The 20,783-nt window shown below is 48.0% G+C and overlaps 1 protein-coding gene across 1 annotated transcript; it reads left to right on the plus strand.

The window, feature by feature from the left end:
• Nucleotides 1–6,990: 6,990 nt before the first annotated feature.
• Nucleotides 6,991–13,837, plus strand: LOC142570376 (neprilysin-2-like). Its single transcript, XM_075678765.1, has 2 exons — nucleotides 6,991–9,215; nucleotides 13,594–13,837. The coding sequence occupies exons 1-2, from the start codon at nucleotides 6,991–6,993 to the stop codon at nucleotides 13,835–13,837; spliced, it is 2,469 nt and encodes an 822-aa protein (XP_075534880.1).
• Nucleotides 13,838–20,783: the final 6,946 nt, after the last annotated feature.

Raw genomic sequence — 20,783 nt, forward strand, 5'->3', positions numbered from 1 at the left:
ACTGGAAAAGCTGCCGCCACCAACTTTTATGAAAGCATCAGGGAGACATTCTAAACATTTGTGCCAATTTTCATCAAAATCCATGAAGAAATAAGGAAGTTGATTTTCAAAGCCACGCCCTTAAGTAACCACGAAATCAAGCATTTATTTCGTGCTGAAGTGTGCCTGGTTACTTTTTCCAAGAAAAAACAAAAGCCCACGATATATGAAATAGATGCGCGCTCGCGCGCCGCTACTCAAGCGCCTCCAAGGAACCTTTGAAAGATATACGGCTGCATTCGTTTATCGCCGCATCATATAAGGCTTTGTCATGTAAGAGGGCTCGGGAGCTTTCGCGACCTAACTAGCGTGGTGCGATAAGCGTCAGCATCTACGGGCGCAAGAATGTTGTGCTCGATCAAGAGGCACTCAGGATAGCTTTAACCTTCGCATATGATGAAACAAAGCTATAAAAGAAATTCAACCAATGTTAAAAAGACAGTGCGCAAACGAGAACGAAAAAAGAATAAAAAGGCAGCTATCGGAAGAACAAAAAAAAGCTACTCACTGGCAGGAGTTTATTTAAAAAATATAGATAAATAAACCGAAAGCACGTAAGGCGTCTCAACCGCCCACAAAGAAACATCCAGAGGTGCAACTTGTTAAGCCATTTACCCTTTCTGTCTCTTGAGCTCCATAAAAGAGGCAAACCGAAGCAGCTTTTTACTTATTTCTATCTTTGTTGCAAGCTTTTTTTATGTAAGGATAGGGTGACATCATGAAGGTGCGTTAAACAGTCATGTTTTACGCCAGTTTTGAGCAGTTATTTTCCGCTGCCACTTATACCACGTGCTCAAATAGGTCATCGTCTGAAGCAATGCAGTACTTGCTTCTTTCTAACACTTGTGCTGTTGCAGCTTTGACCAACGACGTTGAAATCTCGCGGCAGATTCTGCTCATTTTTGCCTCAAGGGCGTCCGGTGTGGTATGTTTCGCTGCTATACGCGCGATTTTTCACGTAGCCCCACAAGAAGTCCAGTGGTGTCATGTCCGGCGACCTTGCAGGCGAGGGTATAGGTCCGTGCCGGCCAATGCAATGTCCAGGAAAAAGCTTGTCAGGCCACGCTCGAGACTGACTACTACTACTATGCGCACCACGAGCACCATCGTGTTGAAAGAACATGTTCCGAAGGTGCGCAAGTGGAACGTTGCAACAGACGTCGTTCATGGGGCTCCCGAGGATGTCTTTGATGTAGCACGTTGCGTCGTTAATGCGTTGTCAAAAAAGATGGGTCTGATGATGTCGCCATCAAAAATACCGCACCTACATTAAACAACCACTGGTATTGGTACCATATGTTTGTGCCAGCCAGTGGGCATTGCTATCGCTCCAGTAGTTCGCGTTGTGAAGATGAACTTGTGCGTTTCTCGAGAAATTAGACTCATCTGTTCAAAGCACGCGAGTGAGAAAGTCCGGTTCTTCATATTTCCTGAAAATCCTTGCTCTTCAAGTTTGTGATGAAGATGAGCATGGTACGGGTGCGTATGACCCTTTTTTTTTTAATATCCTCCACAATGATGACCTTGATGTTCTGGCCTCCGCACTGGCGTCGTGCACACTACCGTGAGGGCTAGCAAGTAAAGAACACCAAAACATTCGTTTCCGCTTCTTTGACTACTGTCGCGGTCCTGTGTCGGTTTCTTGTGAAGCTACCCGTCTCACAAAGGACTTAGCACGTTCTAAGTACTGTTGACGGACTATAGGGCGTCCCCCACAATGCCACATCCGGAATAGCTTGGCTGCCTTCCTCTTCTCGCCGTGCGCCGCCCCCAGAGCCAGGATCATTTCAGCATTCTGATCATTCGTGAAGGGCATGGCTGTCTTCTTGAAGAGCAGGTCACTGGCGAGGTACCTTTGAGATCTCCCGTTATTATCTACGCACTGACACGTCAAGCAAAAAGGATTTACGTAATCGACAACAGCATATGCTGGCCGTACAGATCCGGCAAAACGCATTAGGTGGACAGAGCCTGCGCAAGATTTGTTTCTATTGCTAAAGGGAACGAAAGGAACATAGGTTCCGGGCGCGCTTATCTATACAGAACAAGATGAGTGCACAAAATTAGTCCCACGCGCACCGTCAGCCGTCACGGTTTCCCCATGTCTCCCGGCTTCGAAATGCCCGCCCCCTCCCCTCTACAGCTCCGCTACGTTTTATAGGTCAGCGGCGTGTTCTCATGATGCCGCGACCATGACATTGCGCGAAGCCGTGTATCGAGCTGCCGCCACTAGTAAGGCCGCTGGCTATCGGTGGCTATTCGCTTGGAAGCGCTTGAGTAGTGGCGCGCGAGCGCGTGTCTATTTCGTATGTTTCGCGCGCTTTTGTCTTTTCTCAGAAAAACCAACGAGGCAAAGCTGAGCACAAAACAAATGCTTGTTTCGGAGGTTACTTGGAGCGCCCTCCAACTTTGTAATTGATATGTTTGCGATTCAAGCAATAATGAAAAAGTTTACTAATTAAAAGGAAATAATGAATTATGAGAATAATGATGAAAAAATACTGACTGTAAGTACACTCGACTACGGCAACTATGCAGTCGGTACGATTTCTCTAGGGCTTTGGGTTTGTTTTTTAAATCTTGGTCCAAGTTAACTGGGACACCCGATATATACCTTTTCTCTCGCGTTTTCTCTCCCTCCACCGACGTCTGCCGGCTTCTTGGCCAATCTCCCGTAGTGGGTACGCGCAAGCAAAGAAGAAACGCTCAGCCAGCGTGTAATATCGCGCTCATCATGGTGATGTGGCTATTCCCTCTGAATCGGGCGGTTAGAGGGATCTCCCGCTCCCTCTTATAACGTACAATAGTACAGGATGCGCTCGATGATTCGCGCGGGCAGCCGCTTGCTTAGTTACAGAGTTCGCGCTTACACATTTACCGCATTCTTCTCGCCCTGTTCCAAGCACGTTCAACGCCAGCTGTTTCGTTTCTTTGGCGCAAAAAGCAGCTTGGAGCGATACCGCACAGGGCTTGACATATTTGAAAGGTGTTTATTTTTCAGAACTAGCAGCAACGGACGCCATTTTCGCGAAGGATGAAGCACTGCCCAGGAGGGAGCCCTTTGCGGTGCTGCGGACTGTGACGACTACACATCTGCATTTAGCCAGTGTCCGAGCGATTGCTTGTACTTATTAATTGCAAATTAATGCATATACGGCAGTGTTTCATTTGTTTTTTGCACGTGTTCACTCGGACAAGTGGAGAACTTTCTATTCAGTCTCATATAAAGCATCAATAAATATGTTATTAAAAGGCGAGACAAAATCGCTCAAAAAGGCCATATCTGCGACCTGCACACACGCTTACAAGTAAATACCTGGTGACGAAAATACATGTCAACATTTAGTCAAGCAACGGATTCCGAACTATGACATTAAATCTCGCTGTGCAAGAATCTGTGCTCGCAGGCCTCGTAGCTGTGGCTCTGCTGCGAGCAACTACTGAAACAATGCATATAGTTTTTTTTTTAAACGAAGCTTTCTTTGCCTCTTCCTTCGTCTTTCCCACTGCTGCTGCTGCCGCCGCCGCTGCTGGTGCTGTGGCTGCTGTCCACCACGTCGGGGGGTGGTTCAGAGCGTGTGACAGGAGCGAGTCAGAGAAGGAAAGGCGACGCATGAAACTCGTTTTCACACCACCGCGTGGAATGCGCACAATGCCCTCTAGAGCTCCCTGAGCGTGGCCACATTCGCCTATTGACAGCTGCAATTATCCGTGACTCCTCTCAGAAGCATTGTAGCAACTGCAGCGCTTCCCTTTCTGCCAATGTGCGAGTCCACTGCAGAGGAGACATAGATAGAACTGTAGAGGGGAGGGAGACGAGGCAGTTCCCATATAAGGGAAGGGTGAGGGAGGTGACGTGAGAAGGCAAGGAATCCCTACTTTTCATGGATGCCACCATATTGCTACGCAGTGGCGCCATCTATGTGCAGTCGGCATGCTGGCTTGGGCGAGCGCTCCGTTTTGCATGGCAGGTATTGGGAGGCGATCTCCACCACTGGAAAAGCTGCCGCCACCGTCGGCGTGACGTGGCATGACGGATCACGTAGACACAGCGGCGCTGCTTCGGAAGCGCCGAAGAGAACAGAAAATGAAAGTTTTAAGTCCCACCTGCGCTGCGGTTCTGATTAAGTGGTGAGGCTTCCCCGCCTTAGGTATCTGCGTGACAGCATTTGAAAGCACTACAATAGATAGTGGCTGCCTTTGGAGGCGTGCAGCATGGTAGGCTACTGCGCGTTGCCGCAGTGCCGGACGTCGCAACGGGGCCTGGTGTCAGCGTTATTCACACTGTGGGGATGCGCGACTCTCGCGCGTCCCCTGATGTTTTTCCCGCATAGCGCGTCTCCTGTAATCCCACTTCGCCGCGTGGCCTGCGTGACGTCAGCGGCGGTCAATGTGGTTGAAGCGCGGTGCGAGAGATGGCGCGAGCGTCGCGCCGCTGCGGGGTTACTCGGGCGTCGGGAGACAAGGCGCTCGGGCTGTTGGGTTCGAGACAGGAAGCGGGACGGCCGTGCCGCACGTGCAGCGACCCTCTTGCCCGGCGGGTCGGAGCGCGCGGCGGGGACGTATCCCGCGTGCGCGCCGACCCATGCTTCTGCGAGACCGCCTCGCGTGGCCGCCCTCGAACGCGCCACGATTCGCGTGACCATACACGCGAACGACCAGGCCTTGGGATCCAGCATGGGGCGAACATATTCGCCCGCTTCCGGTCGCGGTGAGTCGGACTTCTAGATTTGTCGCGCGCCCATCGGCAAGTTTTGCGGATAGCAACTCGGCTAGCAGGCATTGATCTATGAAAGGTGCAATAAATGCCCTTGTGATTGTTTGCACTACTGTGTTGTCGTTCCTTTGTCCCAAGAGCACGGTGTGAGAGGACCCCACAACACGTAGCCGCAGGACAAGAAGCTGCGTGAAGCTTGGCTCGCGAAACTTAGAACCGGTGAACAGCCATCGGCTACAACTCAGATATGCAGCAAGCACAGACACGAGGAAGATTTCTGCTACGGCGTCGGGACTGTCATGTTCAATGAGTAGCAGAAAACGCGCACTGAGACGCTCGCCCGCACCCGCTGCCCGGCTAATGTCGTGACAGTTTATTTGGGCTATGAACTTGTTGGTGCTAGATTCTGGCAATTTCACTGGAATGGAAAAGGAGCGATAAGAAGCACATTAAAAAGGCATGGCACATGGTCAGGTGTTTGTGTTATGAATTAATGCACTGGATTACAAAAAAAGAAAAGCAGCGGGAAATCGCACGCTGGGAAGATCGATAAACATACAGTGCTACGCAACTTGAGAAATAATATTGAAACGTCTAACAATTTAGAAGAAAGACTGAATCGTCGCGACGGCACATCACAGACGCCGTAGGCGTCGAAGACTCTATAAATTATTTTTGAACACCTCCTGTAGCGTCCATACAACAATGGTTGCTTGTGTACTGTCAAATGCTCATATTCTGCAGCCTAAAGCTCACGGCACGGCAAAACGCGCTCGCAGCGAAAGCAGAACATTGTGCGCGGACATGCATGCAGACGCGCAGTCGGTCGCTGCGAACCCGTGCGATCGCTGCATTGAAACTTCATTCTGTTATGCTGGGTGGCTATTCTGTACTTACAGAATAGCCCCCCTGCTGTTGCTTATACAGACAGCCCACTATAACAACATATTTCACATAGTTTGCTCTCAGCGTTTGCCTACCTTTCACGTAGGTAAGAAGCCGGTTCAGGAGACTCCATCGCGGCGACCGCGCGCTGTGGCGTTCACTGTACATATTCAGTAAAGATATAGAGTCTGTAAACGATTCTGTGTTTTCAGTTTGCCCAAGATTATTATTTTGACAGTAAAAAACTTCCCTCGTTTTGAGAGTACTTACATAACTCTCCAGGAGTGCTGGCGCGTGGTGTTTTTATTAAGCGCCGTAAGCCAAACCTATATCAGGAGCGCGCCGCGTTATCCCTCATATTACGCAAGGGAGGCGCTTCCAACAGGTGGCGACTCCGTAAAGCGCCCCGCAGTGTCCAAGCGACATTACGGAAGAGATCGACCGCCAAATCAACACTTCTGTGCCCGCCGGAGGGTGAAATAGAAACCTCACGTGCACTTAGATTTTGGGGCACGTTAAAGAACCTCACGGTGTCAAAATTATTCCGGAGTCTGCCACTACGGCGTACCTCATAATCTGGTTGTGGTTTTGGCACGTACAGCCCCATAATCTAATTCAAGTTTAATACTTCTACCACGATGGGATATGCCATATGAGGCAAACACGGTGCTCAACCCTCACAGAGGTTATTATATATGGCGCACAACAACGCCTCAAACAAACACCACTCCCTGTGTGTTCTGCGTACGGTAACGTTTAACATCAACTCAATGTTGAAAAAATTAAGCTTTAGCCGTCAACATCACCGGTAATTATCGTCAATCAAAGCAACCAGCACGGAAAGCTTCACTTACATCGATTCCCACAGCGCGTGAGATCTGCATAATTATTTCCGACTCCCTTCCCTTTATGACGATGACGATGAACCTTTATCATGGCTCGTACCTACTAAGGGGGTAGGCCTAGAATCGGGCGGCGGTAGGTAGGTAGCTAAAGAAATTTCTTATTTGAAAATGAGAAATGCAAAGTAAAAAGAAAACGAATATATTTTGGAAGAACTATAGACTAGTATGGCCAGCGAGCAGTCAATCGCCCGCTTCTTGGCCAATCCCTCGTATTGGACAAGCGCCATGAAATAAGAAGCGAGCAAGCAAGCCGGCCACTTCTCTATCGAGAAGTACGCGCGTGGCTCGCGACACGTGATCGCAAGCGCCGACACGCTGGACATAGAAGAAGAAAAGCACGGCGAAGGACCTGTGTATGCGCGACGCGCAGGCCGTAGACTGCTGAATAAGACTGCTGGCTTTCGATTGAACCTTGTGAAAGACACGAGTCGGCAACACGCTGTGATGCACCCTGTGTTCCGTATGAGCGACACCAGCGGGGACACAACCGACGACAGCTCCTGGTACCCTCGGCGCTTCTTCCAGAGCTCTGAAGACTACTCGTCGAGGAAGGCTGACTACGCCATCCTCTTCGTGTTCATATTCACCGTCGCGCTCCTGCTGGCCACCTTCGTGCGCAGCTTTCGCGAAAAGCCCAACAACATCATTGCGCCACAGCCGCATGAATTCGCTGCAAGGCCACAGCTTCCCAGCCAGCTTCCTGCCACCGCTCGAGCCAGCACGAAACGAGCCGCACCGCCGCGTCGTTTGCCAACGATGCGCGATGCCGGACAACCTCAAACCGCGACTCACCTATCACATCATACCGAAACCGCGATCCCTGACGACTCCGCTGCTACTATCGGCTCGTTCGAGCACACGGACGCCACGACTTCGTCTACTGCTCCCTCCAACACCGAGTCCGAACCCACTTCGGAACAGTCAACTGTGAAGGAGTCTTCCACCCGTATCTGCCACGGCAGTGGTTGTGCGCAGCTGGTGAACGAACTGGAAGTGTTGCTTGACGACAGCGTTCATCCTTGTACCGATTTCTACCATCACGTATGCGGCAAGTGGCTCACAAACCACACGCCGCCGCGGGGATCCGCACTTATATCCCCAAGAACGCTGCGTCTGAAGACTTTTGAGCACGTCCTCCTGAACGAGATGAAGGATGGCACTGACGACGGTTTCCTGAAATGGCCCCTGCATCTGTGGCAGTCCTGTCGGCTGAAGAAGGGGGAACGTGACTCGTTTGCGAACTTCCGACGCCTTCTTTACATCCATGGTCTGGGCGGCTATCCTTACAGGGACAATCTCACGCGCGACGTGTCTGAGGCTGCGGCTATGGTCCTGGTACATTCGGCTGTTCCAGCTCTCGCAGACGTCGATATTACGAAGCACGCTCTCAGGCCAGGAAAACCCGCTCAGTGGGCCATCAGGATAGGTCCTCCGAAGACACTTTTCCGCGATTTCGTCAAGATGCGAGAAGTGAACACCGACTGGTTTCACTCGGCCGTGGAGAGGACGCATGGCCTGCGAGACATGACACATCTACTCAAGATAGAGCAGGCGCTCGTTGACTTGTCCGGCATCTGGATGGCAGTAAACAACTACGTTGTGCACCCGGTGTCGGCTCTCCTAAACACGCAACACTGGAACTGGCTTCGCTTTCTCAGCATAGCGTTTAAGGGAGTGATGCGCGTCCGTAGCTCCACGTTGGTTACGGTCAAGGGCGATCCCTTCCAGAGGGCACTGGTTGCACTGATTGAGCGTTTCGGGTCTAGCAGTGTGCTTAACTACCTGGCCTTCAGGGTATACGTTCGTTACTCGCCCTTTCTCAACCTCCTGGAGTTCCTGGAACTCGCTCTACTGGCCGGAGCGCGACTTCCCGGTTGGGAGGACGGCGACCCTTTAGAAGAGGCCGCGGACCTTCGATGTTTAAGGGTTTTGACCAAGAGCCTGCCCGAACCGTACGCCTACCTCTTTTGGAACGCAGAGCTGCGCAACCAGCGCCGCGTCAGGGATACCACGGACGCCCTCGCCGAAGACGTGATAGCGGAGGTCGTGCGTCACGTTAGGGAAGACTTGAATCTGACGTCGCTGGTGACGAACAGGTTTCGCGACGGCATGTTCAAGCTTAGAAGGCAGGTTTTTGTGCCGGAGTGGTTCGGAAACGGCGATTCGAAAGCCAACTACACCCGCCGGTTTTTCGGACAAGGTGGCGACCACCCGTGCCTGCTGCTGATGCACGCAGCTCTTGAAGCCTCGATTTCTAACACCTTTCTGAGAATGGTCAATGGCAGCTTCGAGACGTTCTGGCGCGGGCCGTCACTTCGCGACACTCCCTGGTTGGACTTTGACAACGGCTACTTATCCGTCCCTCCGGCAGCCGTTGACAAGAATTTTACCAAGGATGCTTTCTTCATTCGTCACGTTCCCACGCTCGGCATAGATTTGGCGAGGGAAGCGTTCTCCCGCCTCACTGACTTGGATTCGGTCTCGAAGTTAGGTCCACCGGGTTACGTTGCGCACCTCAGGCTCGAGATGCTGGCAAGCTGCCTGCACAAGCAGTCCTATGGCGACCGAGGTCCCGGTGAAGTGGCTGCGCGAGAAGATGCTCGCGACCTGCTCGCTCTGCCGGTGGCCTTAAAGGTCTTCAAACAGAACGCCGCTCACGGAAGCCACAGGTGAGCGCTATTGGACGATCATTTGATGTCGGAAGTCGGCAGCGAATGAAACATAAGAGCTTGTGGCTTTCGATGCACACAGCTCCTTTGCAGCTAGCTCGTTGTGGAATACGTTAAAGATTATGAAGAGGCCGTATTATGTAAGAACTCTTTTCGCGATCCATTTGTTTTCATGCTTCGTCACTGTCTTGGACGCCGTCATTGCTGGCAGCTGCCACTCGACGTGCGCGGCACACGGTGTCCGAGCTACGTCGGAATCCATTGGGAAAACCCGAAAGAAATGGGTCGGCAGCGGTGGAATTTTGCCACATATCCAGTGCTTAATATAAAGGCCTTATGCGTAACGCACCCTACAGAAGAAGAAAGAGCGACACAGAACCCACATACACGGCGCTAAATTTTAACTATAGTTTGTAGATATCCTACTGCAAACACCGTATCGATAAATGCATGATATCTATCCTGTGATGAACATTCATGGCATGCGCAAAACTTGTTAATAAAGAGATGGATGGTTCGTACATGCGTCACCATAGATGGCTACGTGTCGTGCTTCACTGATTAGACTGTTATTGTGCAATATAACTTTTTATTGCGACAGCAATTATGTGAACACTCCGGGCGCATTCTTGCAGTAGCCGTCGCCGTGATGTTCCATAAAAGTCCAAGGGCGATAACACCGTCGCCGCACGTCGTATCCTGTGTGTGCGAGTGAGAGCACGCGAAGGAAGCCGACGTTCGCGGCTCAATCTGGTGCGCGCAAAGGAGGAAAGCGGAGAGCAAATGCGCAGTCTTCAGTCGCGCGAAAGGCCGTGAGGAGATGTGAGGGAGAGGGGGGTGGTTCGCGGTGTGGCGCTCCGGCAGCTACTGCGTATTTCGCGACCGGGCGCAAGGGAAACTGCGATCGCGGTTCAATCTCGCGCGCGGCAGGGAGGAAAGCGGGGAGGCATCACGGGAGAGAAGGTGAGGGAGGGGCGCCTTCAACTCCGCCAACAAGTGCGCACTTTGCACGGCCGCGCGCGTTCGCGCGCGCCGTATTTTGAAAGGGAGTTGCAGACGGCTCTCTTTTGTGCGCGCTGCGTTCGCGCCGCTCTTGCGTTGAAGCGATAGACAGCACGAAGGTCACTTCGCTCGCTGCTGCTGCTGCCGCGCTTGCTCACACCAGCGTTTTGACAAGCGAGTGTCCGCGCTCATCGACTGTGATGTGTTCATGTTTGCTTGCGCGCACTGACACCATGCTTGTTAATCCAGTTAGTAAGCGAATGTTTCCAAGTTTATACGAGAGATAAAACTACTACATCCTTACTTCGTATAGCTGTCTGCTAATTTGCTATCGCAATCGATGCTTCGCCTTTCGGGCGAAGCTGCGACTTTTTTTAGCCTGATCAACTCGTTCACTTTTGCCGAGAATCACAGTATCGCTTTAGAAAAGAAGGGGTCGGCAGCAGTGTTGGCAACCGTAGAGTAATTATTCTACAGTAGGGTATTTTTGCAGCATTTTCGCTGCTTGGTATAGGGCCGTGGGGCTGTCCGAATATTATCGATGAAATGGAGGGAGTATTTTGTCCTGCTCTGGCATTTTTTTATTGATCTTGGAAGAAAACCCCTGAAAAGTAAGGAAATGCAGAGAATCCGGTGAATCGCACTCGCTTAAACAATAAGTAGTGGTACATATGTATTTCGTAGCTATACGTATAGTTATAGATATTTTGTCCCCTTGAGATAGATGCAGTTTGCAGAATAGTGATACTGACTTACAAAGCAGTAAACATGATGTTTCTTTTCTTTAATTTGCAATTCTGAACATTTAAAAAAATATTTTAACATATTTCTTTAAATACAACAAACCTGATCAAATTCGGTGCAGAGTGTGGTGAGCCTAACGATTTCTCCGTTCCCGTGTATTTAGATACGAGCTCTAGAGGAAAAGTGTTCTCTTACGCTGTCAAGTCAAGCTGAAGTGCGCGACCTCCGAGTTAACAGTTAGATTATGGGACAGCTGCCATCGAGCTTCAGAAAGCTGTTTATTACGTCTAGTAACTGTTGCTGTTAGTATGAAGATAGAACGAGGCTGGCCATTTTTCTGAAGCATAATTAATGCTATGTTGTTATCTAAACAAGACGGATCGAACAGGAGTGGGAAACCCTGCCTTATTTTTGCCAGCGACGACAGAGCCGTAGTCAATTGGCCGCATCGTTCAGGGCAAAAATCGGGGAGGTAAAGAGTTATTAATGGAACAGAAGAGTTCAGAAATATGTGTACGTCGACCCAGCCCGTAGTGTTAAATTTACCGCGCACCTTTACCGCTCCGACAAAAAAGAAAAAAAAAACACCTTGAGCAGAGAACCGGAAAGCCATAAACTTAAGTCAGCTTTCGCTGTGACTGACTGCAGGAGCTATCAATGTGAGCATTGATCAATAAGACAGAGCAACATACTAAACTCTATCGAAAAGAAATGTACTGAAAAGAAAAGTTTGCGTGAGTTCTACGAATTTTTAACAGATGATTTTGCTTTCGTGGTGGAGTCATGAAAGTCAATAATAACTTATTGGGCCTTCTTCTTTCTTACCATACTCAAAACGTGATCTTGTGTATTTATGCCAATGCAATTTTCGAAACATATCAGAACGTATCTCAGTTTTTCAGGTTCTAGTTCCCTAGCTGGTAAAAAAAAGCCAACTCAATTGAGTTGGTTTGAGCGAATGAGCGAGTTAGAGAAATGAGCGAATTTTAGACATAAAACACTGCTTAAATGAACGTGACGTAAGTTGCAAGAAACTTCACCTATTAGAAAACATTGCTCTTTAAAATTATTTAACAGTTGCGGTGATTTATTTTAACAGCTTAATTGTTATTTATTATTAACATTCTTGTTTCTTTTTTAATCGTGTAGTCAAGCATTTTAACGATATATTGGTGTGTAGGGTCAAACGTAGAGTGAAGGCGGAGGCGCGCATACAATTATGTAGGGTTCTTTTTTTTTCTGCCGCCGCGTAGGGTTTCTTGAAAATGTGGTTGGCAGCATTGGTAGGCAGACGCATTTCTTGCAATGAAGTGTGAGAAAACCGTCGGGCTGCTGATTTTTCACTTTGCTTTTATGTTCACGTAGTCTGTCGTTAAGGCATCTGCCAGTCTCGCTGATGTAACTAGCTCCGTATGACATACATCGGTCAGATTTACGCCATGTCATATGTACTACATGACTACCGATACTCGTGGATCACTACATAAATGGATTAGGTTAATTAAAGAACCGCTGAGTGAGACAGCTATAGTTACCGCGGACTTCTATCGTATACCCCCTCCTCCATTCTCGTCATTATCACCACCACCACCACCACCACCACCACCGCCGCCGCCGCCGCCGCCGACCACTGCATCTAAACCCTTCTGACACAATCAAGAAAAAAAGAAATCTGGGGTCTTACGTGCAAAAACCACGATCTGATTATGGGGCACGTCGTAGTGGAAAGCACTCCGGATTAATTTCAACAAGGGGTGTGCGAATATTCAAAACTTTCGAATAATGAATCGAATAGTGTCCTATTCGATTATTCACATCGAATAGTCTCTATTCGTAAATGCGAATATTTTTCTAATACATTTAGAATATTGCCGAACGTCAGCCGCGTCCGAATAAACAAAATTGGAGCAAACGTACTTTAATTTTTCACCCCCGCGGGCAAAGTATATAGACATAAAACACGAGAACTTGAGTAGTGGAGCAGGCTACGTCACTTAGAGGCTTTACAAGCTTGACAGCGATCATTAGCATTCTCTGAAGAGTCGCGTGCATGCGCAGAAACAGCACTTGTTTGCTTCCAATGCTCCAGTTGCGCTTTTAATAAGCAACGCTTCGTAACTTACCATGTAATGACAGAAGCTTGCCAACTTTAGGAATACCGCGATGTGAACACCGTTTCATATTAATTGTGATAACGGCCGTTAATTATCCGAAGGCTATTCGAAAAGTATTCGGTTCGATTCCCTCCTGGCGCTATTCGATTCGTACTCGATTCGGTCTCAAAAATCAGTATCCGCACACCCCTAATTTTGACTGCATGGGGTTCTCAATGTGCACCTTAACCTAACTGGACGAGCGCTGTTGCATTTCGCCCCCGTCGAAATGCATGCGGCCGCCTCCGGGATCGAGCCCGTGACCTTTAGCTTAGCAACGCAACGCCAAAGCCGCTATATATGAGCTACCTCCTCCAAGAAAGCTTCACGTTAAAGACACAAATGCTGGAGGCTTATTTCAGGCCTACATATGATAACTATAACGTCATAAAGTTGGTTTTATCTTCGCACGTTAGCCATGGGACACCCTGCCCCATGGCCAAGATCACAATGGCGTAATTGCGGGGCGAATCACGCAGGCTCAAGTTGCGCGACTCTCGAGGGCGCGCCTACAGGACGGACCGACTGTTCTTCTACGAGTTCGCCCTAGATCGGTGCGAGTCGTACGAGGACTCCTACTTCCACCAGCGCCTGCACCACGGCGTCCGGTCTCCGGCCCCGTACTTCGTCAATGGGCCCCTGCGAAACTTTGCGCCGTTCGCCGAAGCCTTTGGCTGTCCCCGGGGCTCGACGATGGCCATCAAGAACGCTTGCGCCTTCTGAAGCATCGGGGAGGCATGGAAAGAGGTGCTTCGAACTATGGACAGAATTGAGATGCGCACGTATTGCGACGCGTTGCCCTTCGTGCTGTTGAAATGCCTTGTGTGAAGAGTCAGTCGAAGTTTGAAAACTGAAGTTCGTGTTATGTGGGCTTCCTGTCGCGTAGACACAGCGCGCTTTATATAGTATATTTGCATGGTTGTTTTCTTTTTTTCCTCTCTCTTTTGCCCGTGTTTGTTTCCTGCGTGAAGTCTACTTGGTATAACCAGGTAGGTAGACTACACGCACTTCGATAGCGGTTTTTAATGCTATGCATGTCGCCAGTGCTTATATGTCCTATGGCTTCATGCTTTTCGGAACCTTGTTTCAGATGTGCGCGCTCAGATCTCCAAGGGCCTGGACATGTGGATCAACTTGACATTGAGGTTTTCCCTCAATTATTAACGCGCTAAGACGTCCTTGTTCTTGGGTGAAGAGTGGTCAAATCGTTTGCGGTTTTCCCTCCCACTCGAGAAATAGTTGGTACGTCACTGAACTCTAATGGTCCACTGCTTATCCGCCCTGCGCATGCTCAGCTCCTTTTTTTTTCTCTCTCAGTGTCAACTAGAATATCGGATATTCCCGTTTGCTCTCTTGCCCGTGCCGCTATCTTCCAGTCTCTTAATGTTACGACTAATATTTTTCGCTCCATCGCTCTTTGCGCGGTCCTCAACTTGTTCTCGAGCTTCTTTTTTTAAACCTCTTAAGTGTCTGCTCCACATGGTCGCACCGGTAGAATGCATTTCTTTTCAACGACAGTAATAAGCTCCCAGTCAGGATTTAGTAAAACCTGCCGTATGCACTCCAAGCCATCTTTATTGTTCTGTAACTTTCGTACTCATGATCAAGGTCCCCTGTTATCGCGAGTGATTGACCTAGATAAACATATACTCCTGCACAGGCCACAAAGGCTGTCTGGAGATCATGAATTATTGTGTGTATATAGGGTAATATGCATCCGCAAGGCCTCATTTGCTGTAGTGAATTCAACGCCGGTATAATATTAACATCGTCATATACGGCAGTGTTTCCTACATACCACCCGATTCATTGCCTATTCTGCCTAGCTGGTGCACCATGTCAGGTAGGATTGAACCAACCGACGTACCTAGCTCCTCTAGGTGCGGTAGCATTGACCTGGAATCTTTTTTCAGGAGATTGTACATCCTATTATTTATTGTACAATAAAGGCACATTTTTGTGCCCGATCGAACATCGTATGTCCGATTAAGTAAGAAATTCAGGTCTCAACAGTGAAAATGTATACCAAAAAAAAAAAAACGCTTTTGCCACCAGCGGCCCATTTGGACAGTTAATTTTGATTTCTGAATAAAATTTGATTTCTTTGATTTAAATTGATTTCTGAATTTTGATTTCTGAATAAAAGAAATTCTTACAGTCCCTGGTGGAATGAAGAATGCACTCGAGACTACAGAAAGAGAAAGGCTGCTTGGAAAAAATTATTGCATAACCAGAGTCCAAAAAATTGGAGTGACTATAATTTTTTTCGAGCTGTCTTCAAACATGTACAATAGATAACATTAGGCCAATTGCGCTAACTTCAAATTTGGTTAAATTAATTGAAAGAATTTTATATGCCCGTATGATTAAATTTGTACAGAACAAAGACTTGCTTAGCCCCTGCCAAACTGGATTCCGACAATCATGTTCAATTTGGCATGCTCACGTGGACTTAGAAAGTAGAATAAAATTAGCACGGCGACAGAGGCAAATAGGTGCTCTTGTGACACTAGACATTTACAAAGCCTACGACAGTGTAGAACACTTAATTCTATTAGATATGTTGCGAAATCTAGAGATTCCAAATTATTTTTCAAACTGGATTGGTGAATTTTTAAATGGAAGAATATTTTACTGCTAAGAGGCGTTTCCTCGAGTATATATAATCAATCACGAGGTGTTCCTCAAGGAGCTGTCACTTCATCATTACTGTTTAATATTTTGATGTGTTCCGTGCCTCTTCATCAAGATGTACAAACATACGTATACGCGGATGACATTGCTTTCTTCGCATCAGACAGTGATATTCACTCTCTATATTATCGACTACAGAACTACCTCAATGCCATAGAAACCTGGTTAAACAAAATTCGCCTTTCACTTAACGTTAGAAAATGCTCGATATTGGTTTTAACTCTTAACAATCTCGTAAACATATCGATATCCTATCGCCTCGGGACTATACCTCAAGTGGAGTCGGTGAAATATTTAGGTGTAGTATATGACGGTTCCCTCAGCTGGCTCGGCCCCCCATATTGACCATATAGTTAAAAAAGGAGTGCGAGCAGTTGGTATGCTACGTAAGCTGTGCAACAGTCGGTCCGGAATGCGGAGAGATCCACTTTTAATGATATACAAAATGTATGTGCGGCCCATTTTAGAATTTGGATGTGTTTTATTTTCTGGTTCTCCAGCTTATAAATTACGTCCCCTTGTTCTACTTGAGCGGGAAGCCCTACGACTGGGTTGCGGATTACCGAAATGTGTTGCCAATAACATACTACACCAAGAAGTCAGGTTGCCCTCAATATTGTGTAGATTTCGTTTACTGACGGTGCAAACAGTCTTAAAATTGTATGAATCCCCTATTACAAGATTGGAGTACATATTCATTTCCCAGCCTGCACTATTCTTCGGAGTATACGGGCATCGTTTTCATACACCACAGGTGGTCTTCGTACAAACATTGATCAATCCCTTAAATGTACGTCTCTAGGAGGTACCGCCTATTTGTGATGTGCGAGAGAACCTACAAATTATATATGATGACATCTACCCAAATAGTGCAAAACTTCTATCTTATAACATATTAAACGGCTTATTACAGGACCATATATTGAGTTTATCTATAAGTACGGTCATTGCGACAGACGCCTCACAGTGTGGAGAAAAATCTGGAATTGGCATTTTCTCTCCCGCTCTAGACAGGTCATTTGCAATCAGGATTCCGGACTTCTTTTCCGTATCTTTGGCTGAATTTCTAGCTGTAGTTCTAGGCTTACGCAAACTAAATTCGTCAATATCGGCGGTAGTAATAATAACAGATTCTTTATCCTTATGTTCCTCGCTCACAGCAAATGGTGTCACTAACCTTTTACGTACATTTCATTTTCTAGTGCCTGCCCACATAAATTTATTTAGATTGCTTTGGGTGCCTGGACATAAAGGATTAGTCATGAACAAAATGGCTGACAGTCTCGCGAGAGCGGCCCTCAGTGGCCCTGTATTACCATTACTTCCTACAATAGCTTACCTAACGGCTACTAGATTCAGGAGATATACAATTATTCAAGACTTTTTGAACCCAGCTGTAGCTAATTTTTCAGAATATCGACACCTCCTATTCCCTTGGCCCAAAAGTTTCTTTCACACCAGAAAAACTGAAGTCATCTTTACCCGATTACGTTGTCGAATACCAAAATTAAACTTCTATCGTCACAGGGCTGGTCTGGTGCCCTCCCCTCTGTGCCCAGTCTGGGGAGAAGATGAAACAATAGATCATTTTTTCTTATTCTGCCGCCGTTTTACTTCTTTAAGAAATAGATTCAAGATTTAAGAAAAGAATCAAGATTTACACAGCTTGGTTTAAGGTTTTCAATTATAAATATCCTTTCTCTAGGAGCCTCCTCTCTTGGAAAGTGCCACAGGGATATTCGCTCAATCGTGGAGGAATTTGTAATTGCTACAAAGAGATTGTCTTGAATTCTTAAACATTTTATTTTTGTTCATTTCCTCCAGTTAGCTTTACAAACGTTAGTATTTAATAAAGGTTGCCTAATTTCATCCAAATCTTGGCCAATCCCCTACAGTGGGTGTGCGCCATCGCATAGGGAATACCATACCATACCATACTATTGTTCAAAAGATTGCGACAGAACCCGTACGATGACTGTCGGCGGTAATGTGTGAGCATTGAAAGGTATTGCCGCCGTCGAAATGAGCTATGTATGAGGCGTTTACTGCAGCGGGACTCTTTCGCGTTTCCGTAGGAACACTCGGCACCATCTGGTGCCGCCGCCGCGAAGCCTTTTCGTGGCCTCCGAAACGTATGGCACGCCAGCGCGTACGTGCGAACGCTGAGAAACACGTAATGCGACAACCGCTGCGCCATCTAGGGACATTGCCGAGAAGTCCGCGCTTGGCCTCCGAGACGAGAGGCGTGGCGCGCCGGTGCCTGCGAACGATGAGAATCGCTCCCTCGCTTGCCGCACAACCAGTGGGACATAATGGGCGACCCAAGTAGGCTAGAGGTTCATTGAAGAGCGGTACATAACCAGTGCATTCATGGCGCAGTTAGGTGGTAAAATGGTTAGATAAAATATACATAGATACAAACATGCGTACATGTATATAGATAGATAGCCCCTGGGAATTGCGTGTAGTACCCTAAGAATGCAAACGCATTGAAGAAATCCCGATACGCCTAGTGGGTATGAGCCACGTACATGTTCGATGGGCCACAAGCATTAACATCTATATTCCTCTCTGCTGTCCAGAGGGCCCACGATGCGGCGGTCGGGCATGGCCTCGATTGTCCCAACGTGGGAGCGGCCCGCAGCGCACTGAGTCGCGTACCTCAGGACCTTCACTAAAGTTTTGCATCCATCCATCCATCCATCCATCCATCCATACATACATACACACATCCTCTCGCTTTCACTTTTTCGTCATAACTATACAGATTTCTAAATTCATACCTCTAACACACTTCTTAAATCCGTTCGATTCTCGATAGGTGGATAGGTGCAACTGTATTTAAGACCATCATCATCATCATCATATGTTATTAGCTACACCTGTAGTCATCATTAGCAAGGACCCATTCAATCTTGCTGACCACTGACGTCACCACTTCATCCGGGCACTGCCAGGCACCGCGAGAACGCACCTAGCACTGTCGTGTCACGCGGCCGCAGGGACAGAAGCTATCGCACCTAACGCTTGTGGCACCTTGGACTGGACATCCGTACCTTGTAAAATGGCCGGTAAGAGTGTTGTGGCGTATACGATCTCCTCTGGAGGACGGGGTTAGTGGGAGTGAAACCACGCACGGTTGCTTCAGCGCAGGAAGTCGTGCGCGAAACGAAAATCCTTCTTCCAGGTCATCGCGTTCGCTTCGTTTTTTTTCTCTCCAAATTCCACTACCGTCGATCCTTCTGTCTTTCGCTAGCCCATGCAAAATAATAAACTGAAGAAATGGCCGTAGACACCCAGCGCGACGATAAAACAAGAAGTTCGACGAGTACGGTCGAACGCGGCAGAGAAGCTGCACGTCGTGAAAGGTTGCTGTGATTTTCACATGAAGCCAGGCATAGAACTGTCTTCTTCCGTTCGTGTGAGGCATATTGTCAGCGAGTTTAGTGCTGCTAAATTTCTGCGAAGAGAAGACAAACTATTGATCTCCAAATCAATGTAGAGAACATTTTGCTCATGCACTGCATCAATATACCATAAGGTTAAGTGCACCATCAGGATCCGTAACATAAAAGTCGGCACAAAAGGCCATCCAGGGCAAAATTTAGTTGATTTTATATGCGGTATTTAAAGTGATGTTTTGGTGATGGAACAATGTTGAGGAGTGTTTTTGTTTTCTCTCTCTTTTTTAACGATACAGAATAGGCCATTAATACTTTTGGTACCGACAGGTTACTATCGAGAAGTTCACCGTGTACGTTTTGAGTTTCTGGCAAGCTGAATTCGTGTTCACCTGCAGCCTGCATGGGGGGGGGTTCCGTGTAGACGTTAGAAATGTTGATGTATTATGTAGCTTGTTTGCGGTTGGTACTCTGATAACGAAAGCGATGGTCTTGTCGCAAGCTTCGTAGCATAGTCTTCAATTTAACTTTGCAAAAATGCTGTGCTGAATGTACATCCTTATGCGCCAATCATGCGGGGTGATCATATTGAAGTTTACCGGAATTTTTAGATATCGCCTGGGGCAGATAGCATCTTCCTGTCTTTGAGCTGGATTATTTGAGGAGGAGGAGGAGGAGGAGGAAGAACTTTACTTGCTCTAATTGGTTAGAGATTAGCGGTGGCAGATGTGGTCGGCCGTCTTCACGGTCTTCTTCCCCATCTGGGCAGGGTCGACGCCCCTATTCCAAGGCACCACTGAGGGTGGCTACTCGATGAGCTGGACTTTCGGGTCGCTGCTGGAGAGCATCCTCTCCTACTGCTGCGCACTCGGGTCTTTTATTTGAAGGAATTGTTGATTCTGAACGCATCCCCATGTAATGTGATATAAGGTGGGCTCGGCGCCGCACCAGGGGCAAATGTCTCTATACTGGGTGGGAAACATCTTGCTTTGTGGGTTTAGAGTTGGGTACGTTCCTGTTTGCAGCCTCCTCCAAGAGGTTGCTTCATGCTGATTTAGGCTGTTGTGGGGTGGAGGGTATTTGATTCGGACGCCCTTATAGTAATTCAGAATGTCTGAGTAGCTTGGGTTGACTGGTATGGGTTCCTCAGGGTCGGTGCTTGTGGCCGCTCGGTTTGTGTGCTCTCGAGCTGCCTTGTCCGCCCTTAGGTTCCCTTCTATTCCAGCGTGTCCCGGTACCCAGAAAATTGTATGCCTGACTTTGTTGTTAGCCCTGCAGGAGCGGAGGATGTGAAGCGCTCTGCGTCCTATTCTGCCGTTCATGTAATTCCGACACGTAGCTTGCGAGTCGGTGAGTATTGTTAAAGACCTTTCGGATCGGTAGCCCTTCACTGCCGCTAGAGCTACGGCTATTTCCTCAGCTTCCGTTACCGAGCAGTCCTTCATTGACGCGCTGCTGATCTCTTTGTAGTCCGCGCTTATTACTATCGCAGCTGTCTTTACTACGTTTGTGCCTCTTTGCTTGGCGTATACTGCAGCATCTGTGTATACTGTTGTGTTTTTTGTGGCCAGGTA

Source organism: Dermacentor variabilis, chromosome 2 (assembly GCF_050947875.1).
Source record: "Dermacentor variabilis isolate Ectoservices chromosome 2, ASM5094787v1, whole genome shotgun sequence".
NCBI lineage: Eukaryota > Metazoa > Arthropoda > Arachnida > Ixodida > Ixodidae > Dermacentor > Dermacentor variabilis.